This window comes from Nerophis lumbriciformis, linkage group LG26 (assembly GCF_033978685.3).
Source record: "Nerophis lumbriciformis linkage group LG26, RoL_Nlum_v2.1, whole genome shotgun sequence".
NCBI classification, from domain to species: Eukaryota; Metazoa; Chordata; class Actinopteri; order Syngnathiformes; family Syngnathidae; genus Nerophis; species Nerophis lumbriciformis.
This window is the reverse complement of record NC_084573.2, coordinates 27260001-27278566: the sequence shown is the minus strand read 5'-3', so window position 1 is coordinate 27278566 and position 18566 is coordinate 27260001. Positions and strand designations below refer to the sequence as shown.

Genomic DNA, 18566 nt, shown 5'->3' with positions numbered 1-18566 from the left:
ATAGTCTTTTTTTATTTTATTTTTTTTAACTCCACAAAAATTCTCCACTTCTTTCCACGCTCGTATGTTATCTCTTTGGTACTCGTATGGGGTTAGCAAAATGAACACAAATTTTCAAAAAGGGAAAAAAAACCACAGAAAGGGCGCTTACACAGAAGCGCTGAGAGGTAACCAGTAGTGTAATCCGCCTTCTCAAAAATGCTGCGCCCTGCTTTTTGCCTACAGGCGGGACACAAAATGAATGATGCGTTCGTGCACAGAGACGTTGTTCGCACACGGAAGCACATGTGGCTCGAGCTAAAAGTCGGTAAATCCAAAGTTTGCAAATAGAGGGGTTTGTAAATCAATGTTCCACTGTATATATAGTATAATTATTAAGATCCTGCAAAGTGATTTATCAAGCCTGACCCTGTTTTTGGGTCCATATTACGCTAGTTGGAAGGTCCGTTGTGGACACTATGGCGAGAAGGAAGCGATCTATGCACTGATGGACACAATATTTGGCTTGTCAGAAATGAAAATAGTAGAGGTGTATGTCTATCCAACAATTGTATTTTTGACTTGCTGGATGACTTTAACATTTTCATAATTATGCTTTTTTTCTCCATGTAAAACACGTTAAATGTTTTTTGCATAGATTATGTTTTACAGACCATCTTCAAGCCGCTTTCTGGCCGTCTCATCAGGATGCGCACGTCTTATTTACGTCCCTCCACTTTGACTGCGTCTTCCCCCACCGTCATCCATGTTGTAGTTTTTAGCGCGTCCATATGGAGTCTACTGACAGTCAGTCATAAGCTAGGACTATATGCTACTTTTTATTAGAAATGGCAACAGCGGAGGATGCATGTGCATGTACGAGCCAGTCTTCTCCACAAAAAGAGCATAATACATTAAAAAACATTACAAATATATAAACACGTTATATCTATGGACAGGTCTGAAGCTGTTGAAGAATTTAAAGCTTTGAAAGTTAAAAAAAAGAATAATATATGACTTATAACACTTTTTCATCGCTTAGCAGGGATAGTGTGAGTTTTTGTCATAGTTCCAAAAATAATAATGCATCAAAATTTGTTTTGTTATGAATTATTGTCTAACTAAGGTTAGTTACATCAACTTAAATATTCCACTTTGCAACTTGTTTTTGGAAATTATGCATAGTTTGTGTTTTTCCCATCATAAAAAATGTTGGGGTTATTTTACAAAAAAGAGCATGAAACATTACAAAAAGCATTACAAATATATAAACACTTTATGTCTATGGATAGGTCTGAAGCTAGTGAATGATTTAATTGCATAACAACAAAATAATATTATTTCACTTACTTATAACACTTTTTTGAGCGCGACCATTTTTAGTCGCTTCGGAGGTTTTACGTAGTTTTGAATAATGTCAACTCAAGGGTTGAGGGCTGATTTTGTTCCAGTATACACCAAAACAAATCAATACATATACAGTTTTTCCTGTTTGCAAATAATGATTGCAACACTTCATTTTCTTGCACCACTGATTGATTGATTGAAGCTTTTATTAGTAGGTTGCACAGTACAGTACATATTCCGTACAATTGACCACTAAATGGTAACACCCGAATACGTTTTTCAACTTGTTTAAGTCGGGGTCCACGTTAATCAATTCATGGTAACTTAGTACCATGATACTAAGTGCCGGCGTCTTCCAGACCGCACCTTTGGCGTGCCTAAAAAGTAGGTTCTGTTGTCGATCACACTGGAGAAGCGCTTCTACGTTGCTCAGAAAAAGTAGTGCAGACTCCAGTTGTGTGCTGCAAGTTCCACAACATGAGTTGGCGCACGATGCCACAAAAACTTTGTTCAAATAGGTTTGAATAATTGGGCAGGCAGTCACAACATGTGCAAGTGCAACACATGCACGGTTTTAGTTTTGGGATCTTAGTAGGTCAGGCTATATTGCCTTTAATCCTTTTGCAGAAATATTTTGCAACAGCTTGTTTTCCATGAAAAATGTGTTTTATTCTTGCACAAATAACACATAATGTTTTTTGGGGGGCATGTAAAAGTGTTACAACTCCTGTGCTCTTTAGTCAAAAACATGACTTGAAGGAAATCTATTAGGGCTGTGAATCTTTGGGCACCACACGATTTGATTCGATTCTTGGGTTTAACGATTTGAATCAGAATTGATTATCAATTCAAAGCAATTCTCCATTCAAAATCTAAACTTTTTTTAATAACATTGGTTGCCAGTTTTATGATTAACTACTGTCCTCTCCAAAATAGATAAACAGCTCTCATAAACTTCTCTTTTACTTCAAATAAAACTGATTTTGTTTAACAAAATTCTAGCCAAACAGTTAATAGAGCAAAATACAAATAAGGCAACAACAAAAGTATCCAACACTCCTCTTTTCTAAAGTAAATCTCCATCCATCCATTTTCTACCGCTTATTCCCTTTTGGGGTCGCGGGGGGCGCTGGAGCCTATCTCAGCTACAATCGGGCGGAAGGCGGGGTACACCCTGGACAAGTCGCCACCTCATCGCAGTAAATCTGTACAGCATATATGATCATCTACATCAACTATATGTGCAACTGCAATATGCAGCCCACAAAACAATTTGTAATAAAATATTTTTTATTAAAAAAAGATTCAATCCCCAAAAAATATTTTTAACAGAAAAGATTTATAACCAAAAAACATTTTTAACCCCAAGAAATGTATTTACACCCCGCTCCTCCCCCAAAAAGGATATGCAACCCACAAAACAATTTGTAAAAAAAAAAAAAAAAAAGATTTGCAACAAAACAATTTGCAACCAAAAAAAATATTTTAACCAAAAAAAGGTTTATCATAAAATATTTCTTTTTAAAACATGATTATTTTTTAACAAAACAACATCCATCCATCCATCCATTTTCTACCGCTTGTCCCTTTTGGAGTCGCGGGGCGTCTCTGGAGCCTATCTCAGCTACAACAACAAAAAACATGTGTAACCAAAAATATTTTGAACCGCAAAAAAGGATTTGTAACCTCAAAATAGTTTTAACAAACAAAGCAATTTGTAACCACAGAAAGATTTCAACAGAAAAAAATTTATTATGAAAAATTGGTAACACTTTAGTATGGGGAACATATTCACCATTAATTACTTTCTTATTAACATGCAAATTAATAACATATTGGCTCTTAATTAGTCATTATTAAGTACTTATTAATGCCTTATTCTGCATGGCCTTATTATACAACCAGTAAGCCATTAACTAAGAGTCTTCCCTCAATAACCTCAGAATTATTGCTTATTAGTAATCCTAACCCTAATATGTTCCCCTAGTGTCCAAATAACTCTAAATTAAGTCTTTGTTACATAGAATATGTTCCCCATACTAAAGTGTTACCCAAAAATATTTTTTAACCCCCAAAAAATATTTACCACCCCCCAAAAAAGGTTTGCAACCCACAAAACAATTTGTAATAAGATTTGTAACCAAAATAAAGCTTTGTTGCTGTTACAGATGCTATCTCTGCACTTATTTTTACTTTGCTAATAAAGTGATTATATAAAGAATGTAACTCACACACATTCAATAAAGTCAAATACAAATAAGGCAACAAGAGAAGTATCTAACACTTCTCTTTTCTAAAGTAAATCTGTACAGCAGATATGATCGTCGACATGAACTATATGATTTGTCTGAGTGGCTGGACAGGACAGATTTAAATTAAAACAAAATATATACATATCGATTTTAGATGGGTTTTTTAATTGAATAATAATCAATACAAATACAAAATGCAATTCATAAAAAAAAAATTAAAAAATTGACACCCCTAGAATGGACAGGACAGATTTAAATGAAAACTAAATATATACTTATCGATTTTAGATTTTTTTTTTAATCGATTAATAATCATTACAAATAAAAATCGTGATTCATAAAAAAAAATTATAATAATAATAATTTTCGACACCCCTAGAATTTATCACTTTGAGTGGTATAAGAAAGTGACTTGATGACCGGCGGTTTTAGGAAGACTAAAACGTCCTCACCCTTGCTTGTCCTTTTGTGTCTGCGTGCAGCCCACCCACACGGTGATGCCTGGCCAGGTGATGAGGGTGACAACCGGCGCTCCAATCCCCTGCGGGGCAGACGCCGTCGTTCAGGTGGAAGACACCGAGCTCCTCCGCGAGTCTGAAGATGTGAGTCTGACTTGAATGGAAGGCGATGTCGACCTCGGTGTCTACCAGTTTTCTGCTGCTCAGCTCGCTCTGGCTCAGTTCATGAGATAGTGGCAAGATAATGGCTGCTTGCTCATCGGTCGAGCACATTTGGGCTTAGGGTTGAGCACAGTTCACATTTGAACCGATACTGGCAATAAATGGTACCAATTTTCGGTACTTTTGTGTGTATTAATAAAATTTAATTGTACAGATGGGTACCGAATTCGGTCCATTTTTTGGCACAGACCGAATCCCGCTGGTCCTAACAAGCACTGATTCATGTGAAATCCGAACCGTGCCATGTTTCTGTACCTGGGTTGCGCGTGACGTCACGCCTGTTTGCCGACTCAGCTGCTGACTCAGAGGGCTCTATGCACTCCGGCTCTAGGCGATCACTCCAGCAGCACTGAGAGCGGACTCAGCCAAACTACGTTTCCACTGCTGGACTCTAAAAAGAGGTTACGCAGCCTCTGTAACAGAACCTCCAGGTTCTGTAACAGCTTCTTCTCTCAGGCTGTAAGACTCTTAAACGCATCATAATAATCCCCTCAATTCCCCCAAAAATGGATTAACTCGCTGTAATATAAAGACAATATAACATACATCCATACACGTGGATGCATATGCAAAAGTGCAATATATTTATCTGTACCGTAATCTATTTATATCTGCAACTTATTGCTATTTTATCCTGCACTGCCATGAGCTAATGCAACAACATTTTGTTCTCATCTGTACTGTAAAGTTCAAATTTAAATGACAATAAAAAGGAAGTCTAAGTCTAAAGTTTCCAACAAAGAAATCGACTCAAAAACACAGTTAAGCAACGCTCCACTTTTTTCTAGCTTGATGCTAATATACATCTGTAGAGGTTGCCCTCTGGTGGGTTCTTCAGACTTCCAGGAATTCAGGATATAACACTGTTTTATTTTCCTTCAATGGTGCAAAGTCTTTTGCTTTTCAGCACAGTGTCTTTTCTGCGTCCGTGTCTCTCAGCAGCACCTCCAACTCCAACTACTCGTTTCCTCACCGCTGCTGCTAATAAAGGCGACAGGTGATTAGATAACAAGGCCCACCTGGGCCATCTACGCACCTGTCGCTGTCTTCGAGGCCGGTCTTGACACACCCCGTTCCTTGGTAGGCCCGCAGGCCACGCCCCCCCTCCACAACATCACTATTGACATGCTACTGATTAGCATTAGCGATTTTAACTTTTTAATTTCAACAACTTAAAATTTGTTAATGAAAACTACAACCAAGATAAATGTTACAAACAAAACAGCTGCTGCATGGTAATTACAATACTTACAGTATTAACGCATTCTAGGGCGCAACAGACAGCAACAACTGAACTGACCAACACACAGTAACTTGTACACTACAGCCATGTAACGTCTTGGACTTGCAACTGCAATTGTAACTTAGTGTCATACTTGCCAATGAGATTCAGAAATGTGATAATAAAACAAGATATAACAACTGGACAGCAATCATCATAATCAGCTCATTTTTAAACATTGCAACAAAAAATTAGATTTGATCGTCAAAAACTATTACAATTTATTAACAGACACAAAAGTACCAAAAGTTTGTACCGTCGACTACCGGTATTTATTCCCAGGTATCTGATATCGGTACCGTGTCGGTGAACGGTACCAATCCCTAATTGTTTGATAATAAGATTTTATTTTTTAATGTAACATTTAAAAATGAGCTGATTATGGTAAGTGCTGTACAGTTGATATATCTTGTTTTCTTATTACATTTAAAACTGTAATGGAGTTGCACTTTCAAGACATTATATGGCAGTACTGTATAGAATAACTATGGTTTATTGTCTAACTAGGAAGTCGTTTTTCCATGAAGCTGAATGTGTTATGTTGCGCCCTACAAAGTGTTTATACTGTAAGTATTGTGCGTATTACACACAAGCTGTTTGATTGTAACATTCATCTTAGTTGAAATCACCATGTAATCTAATGCTAATAGTAGCCTGTCTTTACCAAATCCAGCATCAAGCTCGCGTATTTTGGAAGAGCGGTGCCTTATTTTTTTTTTTTATGTTCAAGCGCTTTCTACCATCATACTTGCTTTATTGGTGTTGAAAATCGCAACATTACTTCGAGGGAGTTTGGCTGCGTCCGCCCTGAGTGCTGCTTGACTGATCGTTTAGCCCAGGGGTGGGCAATTAATTTTTACCGGGGGCCGCATGAGCAACCCGAGCACTGCTGGAGGGCCACATCGACAATATTTCAATTAAATTTTGCTCAATATTATTTTTGATAAATACCGTAAGATAAATAATAATAATAATAATAATTAATAATACTTTCATTTAACCTAACTTAACTTTATACCAAAAGCACTGCTTTGGAAATCAGTTGTACCCCTTTTAGAGATCACATTTAGTTCCTCTTAAACATCCTCATGTTGCACAATGAAATGTAAGCATAGGATGAAGTGTGCATTCCTGTAACTTTCTCTAGTAACAGCATTCCATGATTAATATAAATAAATTAACATTAATAATAAATGACAGTAAAATAAGCACACGTATTACTGAGGAGTCATAGTGTAACTTTGTGTGGTGTTTGAGTTGTCCGACTTTTTGTGTGGCCCTAAACGCACCAGTGGTTTAGTGCTATGCGTGTTGGTGACAGATGACAAGTTGGTTTTGGCCTGGTTTGTACGGCAGAAAATGACTAGTTTTTCGAGATAGAAGCGTTTTACTCATGTTTTTGGTGTGTTTATGGCCGAATATAAACAGTTTTGCTCAATAAAGTGATCGATATAATTCCTGGCCTCGAAGCATCTCGACAGACGTTACAATAATTGAAGGGTGTTCAATTGAACGGTGTTCAATTGAACGGTGTTGACGAACACCGTTAGGGCCGCTTGTTGTCACTGTCACTCACAGTTGCATTGCAAAATTACACAGAATAAATGTGTTTATTTTGTTTAGAATTCAGATGGGATTTGATTTGGTGCGCGGCATATATTTGCTGTGCGCGGAGGACGCTTGAGCAGTGCGCAATTGCGCAGGCGCGCACCTTAGAGGGAACGTTGCTTGGCAGTCCATGTCTTGTTGAAAACACGCCATTCGTCATCAACTTTTCCCTTTTTAGCGTCTCGGGTGTAAACCGTGCATCACTTGTCGCTGTGCACCTTCACTCACAGGTTCCACACGGACATACGCCCATAAATAACACTTTTCAAAATAAAAGTAGCACAGTTGTATTGCGCGCACGACATATATGTTTTTTCAACTTTATTTTGTAATTTGTGATTGCAGCTGTTCACATTCACTCATAATCACGCACGCGCATACGTCCACACGGAAGTAATACAAATAACGCTTTTCGAAACAAAAGCAGCACCGTTGTATTGCACACTCGACATAGATATTTTTTTTAATTTATTTTGTAATTTATGATTGGCCTCACGCGGGCTGGACAGGGACGCACAAAGGGCCGGATGTGGCCCGCAGGCCGCAGAATGCCCAGGTCTGGTTTAGCCGGTGTTTAGTCCAACCGGATGTGACGTCACAGGCAACAAAGGTATCGAAATATGGCGCCGTATTAATTTCACGTAGATCAATACCGACGGAATTCAGTCGGTGCCTATAAAAGTACCAAATTCGATACCGAGCCATAGTGACATTTAGGGTTACCTTGCTAGAAATGACAAAAACATGCATGCTAATGTAAACTTACCCAGTTTCTGGACTTCACTGTCTCCACATTGTTACATTGTTGGTTTGTCAGTGTCTCATTCCAACTGATGCCTTCATTTATATCATTTCTGCGGGGTCCTATTTTCAAGTAGAAAACATCTACCTCAACCCACAGAGGTGCATGTGGAGCCCAGCCGGTATGTGCAGTGGAAAAGTGGCAAAGTTAGTCAAAAATGTTGTTGTTATATTATAATGTTGAACTTGTTTTGTCCTTTAGGGCACGGAGGAGCTGGAAGTACGAATTTTAGTCCAGGCTCGGCCAGGCCAGGACATCAGGTTAGTGCCTGGGAATGAAATTGGGAGTTTCGAAGCACAGAATTTACCTAACCCAAGTTATTGTGAATAATCTCAAGGCTTTCCAATAAATACATTTTCCTAAATCCATAACTGTGCTGTAGAAATGACTATAAAGATGATGATAATGCATGAGCCCAACCCACGTATTTTGAATAAAAGCAGTCCTCCGCCGGGCCCTATCTCTGAATCGTAAAAAATCCTTTAAAAAAATCTTAAATCCAGACCGACATCTGGATCGCCCCCAAAATCTAATGACTTGTTTTTTTTTATCTAATTTTAGACATTTCCTAAATGTTTTATCAAAATCGGCCCATATTTTTTTTGGCTATGTTGCTGAAATAAACAGAGTGAACCCTCTTGTCAGTCATCCACTGTCTTAGTCTCTCTGTGTGTGTGTGTGTGTGTGTGTGTGTGTGTGTGTGTGTGTGTGTGTGTGTGTGTGTGTGTGTGTGTAGGCGGGTGCAGTGCCACTAACATACAGTACACACACACATACATAGAGAGACTAAGACAGTGGATGACTGACAAGAGGGTTCACTCTTGTTTATTTCAGCAACATAGCTCAAAAAATTATGGGCCGGTTGTGCTTTGTAACGTAAACACAAGGCAATCACTTCTTTCTTATCATTTCTGATATTTCATCAAAATCAGCCCATAACTTTTGGAGTTATCGACAAGTTTTTAAAGCATATTGTACAATGTTGTCGCCTAAATTAAGCAAAACTACAATAGTATTGGCAACTAGAGGAGACCAAACCAATCCGAGCTTGTTGGCCACTGATTGGCTCAGCTGGCATTACTATATTGAATTAAGTAAAAGAAACTAGGTTATGTTATTTCAAAATAAATATTTAGACATTTGTAAACAGGTTTTGTATGCTTTAAAAGAACCTAAAATATTCAAATAGTTTTAACTTCACGGGAAACATTTGTATTTACTACGGTCATGCCTAAAACCAATTAACAGCCATAAACAAGGGTGTAGATTGCACGTGTACGTCACTACTATAGATGTATTATTATTGTTATTATTATTATTTGTACTAATTAGGTGTTATAGTGAAGTTTTTCTTGTGATCTCCTCATCCTGCCTTCCCGTCAGGCCTATCGGTCATGACATCAAGCGTGGCGAGTGCGTGCTGGCCAAGGGGACCCACATGGGTCCCTCTGAGATCGGCCTCCTTGCCACAGTGGGGGTGACAGAGGTGGAGGTCCAGAAATTCCCTGTGGTAGCAGTTATGTCAACAGGAAATGAGGTAAATGATGGTTTTGTTGAATTTACAGCATGTGTACTTTAATGTAGTTTCATGAATGTTCATCATTGTGAGTGTTTAGCTGCATAAACAGTGTGCCAGTTTTTTTGCAACATTCAGAACTGAATATAATGTGTGAAATGTTCTCTTGTTAGGACCATATTGTTAACCCTTTGGATGTACAACATCAACACATCTATTTTACATCTTAATTATTTATACCGCTTTTTCTTATCTGTAATTATCAATATTGTTTTCATATTAAGATTCACGCATAATTATTCAGTTGGATCCAATTATTTTCTATACTGCTTGTTCTCGTTAGGGTCGTGAGTGAGCTGGAGGTTATTCCAGCTGACTTTGTGTGAGAGGCAGTCAATCACAGGGCAGATTTTAGCAAACTGTGGGCCATTTAGACACTACAGTTTGCCGAACCACTTGTCCACCGTACGGCCGATTAGTGGAATATGTTAAGAAAAATGTTGCATTGGTTGCAAAAAAAAAAATCCAACTCGTTAGCTGTTATTATATGGAGAGAAATGTGTATTTTGTGCAACCAAACAAAAAAGCGGATTTACTAGCAAAAAATATTTGCAAACAAAAAATATTTTTAACCAGAAAAAATTATTTGTAACCACAAAATATTTTAACCAAAAAAAGATTTGCAACCAACAAAACAATTTGTAACCTAAAAAAGATTTGTAACCAAAAAAAGATTAACGAAAAAATATTTTTTTACCAAAAATAATTTGTAACTAAATAAAGATTTGAAACCAACAAAACAATTTGGAACCGAAAAAAATTGTTTAAGTCAAAAAAAGATTGACAAAAAAGATTTTTAACCAAAAAAATTATTTGTAAACACAAAAGATTTTAATCAAAAAAAGATTACTAACCAAAATTTTGTTTTAACCAAAACAAAGATAAGTAATCAAAAAAGATTTCTTAAAAATATATAAAACAAAAAATACGTTTTTACTAAAAACATATTTTTGGCAAAAATTATATTTAATCAGAAACATATAACCACAAAATACGTTTAATCCAAAAATCCTAAGGATGTTTAACTAATAAAGCAATTTGTAACCAAAAAAATATTTGTAATAGAAAATATTTGTAACCAAAAATGATTTTTAACCCCAAAAAAGTATTTACAACCCCCCACCCCCAAAAAATAATAAAATAAAATAAAATATTTTTCATCAAAAAAAGATTTGAATCCCAAAAAAAGATTTGTAACAAAAAAAGATTTTTAACAAAAATGATTTATAACCAAAAAACATTTTTAACCCCCACAAAGTTATTTACAACCCCCCGCCCCCCCAAACAGGATATGCAACCCACAAAACAATTTGTAATAAAAAGGTCTGTAACTAAAAATAGATTTGCAACAAAACAAATTTCAACCAAAAAAGATTTGTAACAGAAAATATTTCTAACCAAAAAATGATTTTAAACCCAAAAAAGTATTTGCCACTCCCCGCCCCCAAAAAACGATAAAATAAATAAAATAAAATATTTTTTGATCAAAAAATATTTGAATCCCAAAAAAAGATTTTTAACAGAAACGATTTATAACCAATAACCATTTTTAACCCCAAAACATTTATTTACAACACCCCCCCCAAAAGGATATGCAACAATTTGTAATAAAAAGGTCTATAACTAAAAATAGATTTGCAACAAAACAATTTGCAACTAAAAAAAGATTTGTAACAGAAAATATTTGTAACCAAAAATTCTTTTTAACCCCCAAAAATTATTTACAACACCCCGACCCCAATAAATAATGAAATGAAATAAATAAAGTAAAATATTTTTTATCAAAAAAAGATTTGAATCCCAAAAAAAGATTTGTAACAGAAATGATTTATAACCCAAAAACTTTTTTAACCCCAAAAAAATTAATTACACCCCCCCCCACCCCCCACTCCCAAAACAGGATATGCAACCCACAAAACAATTTGCAATAAAAAGGTCTGTAACTAAAAATAGATTTGCACCAAAACTGTTTGCAACCAAAAAAATATTTTTTATCATAAAAGATTTATTTTTGAAAAATAATATTTTTTTTACCAAAAACATATTTGTAACCAAAAATATTTTTAACCCCTAAAAAGGATTTGTAACCTCAAAATATTTTAACAAACAAAACAATTTGTAACCACAGAAAGATTTTAACAGAAAAAAAATGTAGTATCAAATATTATTTTTAACCCCCAAAAAATATTTACAACCGCCCAAAAAATATTTGCAACCTACAAAACAATTTGTAAGATGAAGATTTGTAACCAAAAGAAAGCTTTGAATCCCCACCAAAAAAGATTTGTGACCAAAACAAAGAAGTCCTGTTTAAGTGGCCTTGTGGTTAGAGTTTCCGCCCTGAGATCGGTAGGTCGTGAGTTCAAACCCCGGCCGAGTCATACCAAAGACTATAAAAATGGGACCCATTACCTCCCTTCTTGGCACTCAGCATCAAGGGTTGGAATTGGGGGTTGAATCACCAAATGATTCCGGGGCGCAGCCACCGGTGCTACTCACTGCTCCCCTGTGGGGATGGGTCAAATGCAGAGAATAATTTGTGTGTGAGACAATAATTGGCACTTTAACTTTAACTTTAAAGGTTACAAATTGACTTAATACATTTTACATGTAAATTGTTTAGTTGATGTTGCAGATGTTATCTCTGCACTTATTTTACTTTGCTAATAAAGTGATTATATAAAGAATGTAACTCACACACTAAGTTAAATATGATCAAGTTCCCAATAGTAATTCAAATCAGATGATTCATGGGAAATAATCAATAGCTAGAGCTGCCTCTTAAGTGCAGTAAAATCCTTTGTTCGATACATTCTAGTAGCCAAAAGATGCAAAACTTGTGCCGTTTCAAGAATATTTCTCAAAAACACATTCTGTTTGTGCTTACTTATTTATTTTGCATTGTTTAATTTTATTTGTAGCTGCTGAACCCGGAAGATGATCTTCATCCCGGGAAGATCAGGGACAGCAATCGCTCCACCCTGCTGGCCACCATCCAGGAGCACGGCTACCCGACGATCAATCTGGGCATTGTGGGAGACAAGTATGCCGCCTTCTGTCTTCTCTCACTTTGCGTACGCCCGCGTCTCCATATATTATAGTCAATGTGCGTCCCGCAGCCCCGATGACCTTCTCAACGCTCTGAATGAAGGCATCAGCCGTGCTGACGTCATCATCACCTCAGGCGGAGTGTCCATGGGCGAGAAGGTACACACTCAGACTGTCGCTGACATCTACTGGTAGAAACCCAGTGTTGTGGGCAGTGAAGCTAAAAGATGAGTTTTCTGCAGGACTACCTTAAGCAGGTGCTGGATATAGATCTTCATGCTCAGATCCATTTTGGTCGGGTCTTCATGAAACCAGGGTAAAGCGACGTTGAATAAAAGGCGGGTAAACGCAGCGCAACGTAACTTTTGTGCTGTTTCTCTGTAGGCTCCCAACAACATTTGCCACGCTGGACATTGACGGTGCTCGTAAACTCATCTTTGCCCTCCCAGGTAGTGTGTGAAGTTGAGAGAAAGACTTGATTTACTCCGCTGGTATTCAGTGAGGAGCTGGTCTTCATATATCTCTCCTCTCTCTTTCCGTCCGTCCATCTGTCCACACGTCCGTCTGTCCACACGTCCGTCTGTCCTAGGAAACCCCGTATCCGCTGTCGTCACCTGTAATCTTTTTGTCATACCCGCCTTGAGGAAGATGCAGGGCATTTTGGACCCAAGGCCTACTATCATCAAAGCCAGGGTAAGCAACCTGACCTTGTCGCCACGGTGATTAGTGCATCTAAGCTACACAATATCATTTTGCCTTTTTTGAGAAAATATATGATAAGGGAAATGATCCATTTAACTATAAACAAACCGGTTATATTATCAAAATTTAAATTATGATTGAATCAACTTCTCTTTTATACTTCTTTTTCGATATAATGAAGCATGCAAATGTAACCACATCTTCCTAAATGCCTCAAACAAAAAAAACATATACTATATTTTAGCCACGTAGTGTATTATCTTCACAATACATTATTATATGGCCATGCTCTAATCTTTACAAGGGTTGGCAACCCAAAATGTTGAAAGAGCCATATTGGACCAAAAATATAAAAAACAAATCTGTCTGGAGCCGCAAACAAATAAAAGCCTTATTTAAGTGTTATAATGAAGGCAACAGATGATGTAAGTGTCTACATTAGCTGTAATAGCCTACTATCAAAATGGCTATGTGTCGCAGGCTGACACAAATCTTTGGTGACAGAAATGTTGAAATGTAATATTTATTCTACACATTTTTACAACGTTGAAAAACATTAGTAAAACAGTGGCTTCACAGAGGGTGAGATAACTCCTGGAAAATACTGGCTTAGAATGGCCAAAAGTATAGATGTGTGTGTCCAAGTTAAAAAAAGCCTCAGGTTGTCTTCTTCTAATAGATTTATTACAATCTTTGCAAGCTGGGTAACGTTTACTGTGGTCTGGGACAACATGGCGCACAAACAACTATCAGAAATGCAGCCAATATTACATACAGATAATGTGTCATGAGACATGCAAATCTAAATTAAATACACAGAGGACATAAGTAAAGGAAATGAAATGAGCTCAAATATACCTACAAATGAGGCATAATGATGCAATATGTACATACAGCTAGCCTAAATAGCATGTTAGTATCGATTAGCTTGCAGTCATGCACTGAGCGAATATGCCTGACTAGCACTCCACACAAGTCAATAACATCAACAAAGCTCACCTTTGTGCATTCACGCACAGAATAAAACGTTTGGTGGACACAATGAGACAAAGAAGTAGTGGCATTAAACACGTCTTTCTGTGGCAGTCTCGGAGAAAGTTGTATATGTAAACAAACTGTTGCTCATAGTCCAAACAACTACGATGAGTAAGACGGCCGAAATTCGTAGGACAGAGCGGTGCTCACCAAATACTCTCATCAGTGAAGCATAAACACAAACATAATAAACAGGAGGCTTTCTAACAATTAGGAAGGTTTGTCTCATGTTTGTCCTCTGACAGAAACATTATTAAAACAAAAAATATATATATATCTCTCCATTATATATATATATATCTTTCTCCATTTTTACAAATGTTTGAAAAAGCTCCAGGGAGCCACAAAGGCAGCACTAAAGAGCCGCAGGTTGCCGACCCCCAATCTATATTTATAGTTTTTGTAACAGTGCTTTTTTTTTTTTAATTACCAAAATCAACCAAAAAAAAAAAGAATGTTTATTTTTTTCTTAAATTTGAGGATGCCCAGTATAGATGGGTGAAACTACACATTTTGATATTGTTATGATACCAAGTTAGTTCAGGGTTGATACAGATGTTGATACTTTTGTTTCAAGATCATAGATTTTGTGATTTTTGCCTTTAATTAGATGGTTATGGTTATGTATTACAGTGGAACCTCGATTTACGAACTTAATTGGTTCTTGACCATGGTTTCTGAAATAGAAAAGTTTGTATCCATCAATCCATCCCTGTCGGGGTCGCGGTGGGGCTGGAGCCTATCCCAGCTGCACTCGAGCGGAAGGCAGGGTACACCCTGGACAAGTCGCCACCTCATCGCAGGGCCGAAAAGTTTGTGTATTGAAGCAAATTACTCATTAGAAACAATCTAAACCTGAATAATTGGTTCCAACTACAAAAGTCCATATTTAATTAATTTAAAAAATGTTGCACTTTGAATACAATTTAAAGTGCTATACAATCAAATATTAATATCTAGTCATGATCTGTTACCGAACTTAAAGCCTAATATTAGTTTGGAAGAAGATCAATGACAGTTGGATGGGCAATGTCGAGAAGCAGTTTTTGCCGCCAGGCTTCGCCCACCATGAATGGGTACCAATTTAACAGTATATAAATACTACAAAAATATAACAACAATATTTGTGAACACATTAACAGTACATAAATATAACAACAACATTTGTGAACAACTTAACAGTATATACATATAACAAAAATATTTGAACAATCTAACTGTATATAAATACTACAAAAATATAACAATATTTGTGAACAATTTAACAGTACATACATATATCAAAAATATTTGTGAACAATTCAACAGTATATAAATACTACAAAAATGTAACATCCGAACAATTTAACAGTATATAAATATAACAAAATTATTTATGAATAATATATAAATATAACAAAAATATTTGTGAACAGTTTTAACAGCATATAAATACTACACAAATATAACAATATTTGTGAACAATTTAACAGTATATAAATACAATACAAGACAATGTAACATTATCTACAAAAAACTAGTTGTTTGTGCAAAATAAGTCAACAGTGCCAAATAAGTAAAAGCAAAAACCTACCATTGGCTCCCATCCATATTTTGGCTCCCAAAGCAAATGTATTACTAATTTATTAAACAATATAATATATTTGAACAACAAAACAAAAAAACACATAAAAGAGAGTGGGAATTTATTCAACTCATCACACTGGTGTCAATATGATGCGAATATTATCCTGGTATCGATAATATCAATATCTGGATCAATCCACCCACCTCCAATGCCCAAGGGAATACATTGTGGCTGTCCAGCACCATGCCTGTTTATTTGTTGATGGCATACTGCATTATTATACTTAATATGTATCAGAATGTCAGCATTTAAATAGAATAGGAAAATGAGAAACAAATAGAATGAGATCAACGACAAATGTGATACATATCTGGACGCTGCTGGTTTTGTTGCAGTTATCCTGCGACGTGAAGCTGGATCCTCGCCCTGAATACCACCGCTGCATCCTAACATGGCATCACCAAGAGCCTCTGCCGTGGGCACAGAGCACAGGTAACATCAGACGTGTGCCCCTGCAGGCCACATGGAGTGTGACATGACATATTCACGCCAGTGTGTTCTAAGCTTGCCTCTTAGATATTTATCAAGAGCAATTCGTACACAAGGCAATTCAAAGTGCTTTACAGAAAATTAAAAGAGGGCAAATATCAAATCATATTTCAAATCAAAATCAGAAAATACAATCACTGTAAAAATTAACAAAAATTAAGTACTTTAGATTAAATCATTTCGGTTGTCATATGCACAATTAAATGAAAGTGTTTTCAGGCTGGATTTGAACTTTGCCAACCTTGTCTCACATCTTCAGGAAGACTATTCTAGATTTTAGGAGCATAAAACTGAAACGCAGTTTCGCCGTGTTTGATTCTGACTCTGTGCACCAGCAGGAGAACACCCTCTGAGCTTCTCAGAGCCCGAGATGGTTCATATGGCTCGAACATGTCAGTGATGTACTTTGGCACAAGACCATGGAAAGACTTGTGCACATTTTATATTTGCTTAAAATCTGTTATTACGTTAGCGGTGCAGCTCGTAGCTTAGTTTATAGTTTTGAGCCTCCATTGTTTACAACTGGAAGCAGTCGTGCAGCAGAGTCATTTACATGATTGTCAATATACACATGTATACATCCAGGGTCTAGCATTAGAAAGTTAGACCCGGTAGAAGTTTAACCTGAGCCAGTCTATAGTTCCAACCAGTACGTCAGCCGGCCTTCGCCTCCTTCCTCAAACCTCAGTGAGCCGCTGATCTGGCTAAATCATCTTGGATGTTGTGTTGTGGGGAAAGTTTCAAGTTTAGTTTATTCACAATACCGTATAACAATTACAATAGTAGTGAATATCATCATTTAAAGATGTCGGTACGTGAAAGGGTCCCGCAAATAAGCGAGAAGAAGCTTTTGACGGGGTCCAGAGGACAGTATATACATGGAATGATGAAACATGGTAGCAAGCACAACAACAACAAAAAAACAACAACAACGCTATATGATAAACACAAGATAATAGTACTAAAGCAAGCATACACATACATACGTACATTCATTCAACCATGCAAAACCCAACAGTAGTCTACCCTACATGAGGCATTAAAGATAGGTGGTTAATAGGTAAGTTTTCAGTTTCTTTTTGAAGTTGGAGAATGGATACAGCATCTTGAGTCATTCAAAACAGATAGCGTGTGGCGGTCATCGATGGCCGTAGTGCACAATAAAAGCAGGAGAGGTAAAGAACTACAAAACGTTTGTGCCAGGCGGGGCCGAATGCGCACTCAGCTCAGCGTGAGGGGCCGTGGTAAGGAGAGGTTCGTTTGCATCTAACAACTCCGCCTCAAAATGAACCGTTTAAAAAGGGAGCAAAAAATTGCTTGAAAATAGTTCTGTAAAACAAAATCTATGTAAAATGTTCACAAACCAACCACCATTACATGTGATGTAGGACACCAGGCTGTGTGACGTCACGGCCGGTTGCCACAGGCACTTGCCGATCACTCCAGCAGCACTGAGAGTGGACTCAGCAAAACTACCTGGAGGTTATGTTGCAATTTTCAATGCCAACAAAGAAATTTACTCAAAAAAACGCTCCAGCGCAAGTCGAGTAAGGCTCCACTTTTCCAAAAATGCGGTAGCTTGATGCTAATACACATTGGCTTTGCTACTGATTAGCATTAGTGATTTTACATGCCGATTTCAACGTCTCCAAATTTGTTAATAAAAACTGCAACTAAGACGCAAGTTACAATCCAACAGCTGGTGCATAATAGGTACAATACTTACGGAGTTAACACTTTTTAGGGCACAACAAAAGACTAGACAGCAAAGATTAAACTGACTAGCCAGCGCACCATAAACTATACACTACTGCCATCTAACATCTTGGAATGAGACTCAGAAATGTGACAATGAAACAAAATATAGGAATTGGACAGCAGTTGTCATAATTAGCTTAGTTTTAAATGTTACAAAACAAATTATATTTGATTATCATAAACATTTTAAAATGTATCAACACACACAAACGTGCATGTTGGTATCAATATTAACAGAAGAAATTAACAAATTAAAAAGATGGTTTGACAAAAGACTATCTTTGAATCTCAGTCAGACTAAAATAATGCTATTTGGTAACAATAGAAGGGAAAGTCAAACACAAATACAAATATATGGAGTAGATATTGAAAGGGTAAAAT

The 18566-nt window shown here is 36.8% G+C and overlaps 1 protein-coding gene across 9 annotated transcripts in view; it reads left to right on the top strand.

Annotated features, from left to right (window-relative positions):
- Positions 1 to 18566, top strand: part of gphnb (gephyrin b) — a 367471-nt gene that overhangs the window by 342003 nt on the left and 6902 nt on the right. For 5 of the 9 annotated variants that reach the window (XM_061987072.2, XM_061987071.2, XM_061987066.2 and 2 more), the window contains 10 exons: positions 4061 to 4180; positions 8027 to 8071; positions 8152 to 8210; positions 9334 to 9487; positions 12448 to 12569; positions 12646 to 12733; positions 12817 to 12890; positions 12959 to 13026; positions 13164 to 13267; positions 16274 to 16370. In XM_061987072.2, coding sequence (XP_061843056.1) covers positions 4061 to 4180; positions 8027 to 8071; positions 8152 to 8210; positions 9334 to 9487; positions 12448 to 12569; positions 12646 to 12733; positions 12817 to 12890; positions 12959 to 13026; positions 13164 to 13267; positions 16274 to 16370 — 931 coding nt within the window. The remainder of the gene's footprint in view (positions 1 to 4060; positions 4181 to 8026; positions 8072 to 8151; positions 8211 to 9333; positions 9488 to 12447; positions 12570 to 12645; positions 12734 to 12816; positions 12891 to 12958; positions 13027 to 13163; positions 13268 to 16273; positions 16371 to 18566) is intronic. The other 4 variants (XM_061987073.2, XM_061987068.2, XM_061987064.2 and 1 more) reach the window with 3 other exon arrangements.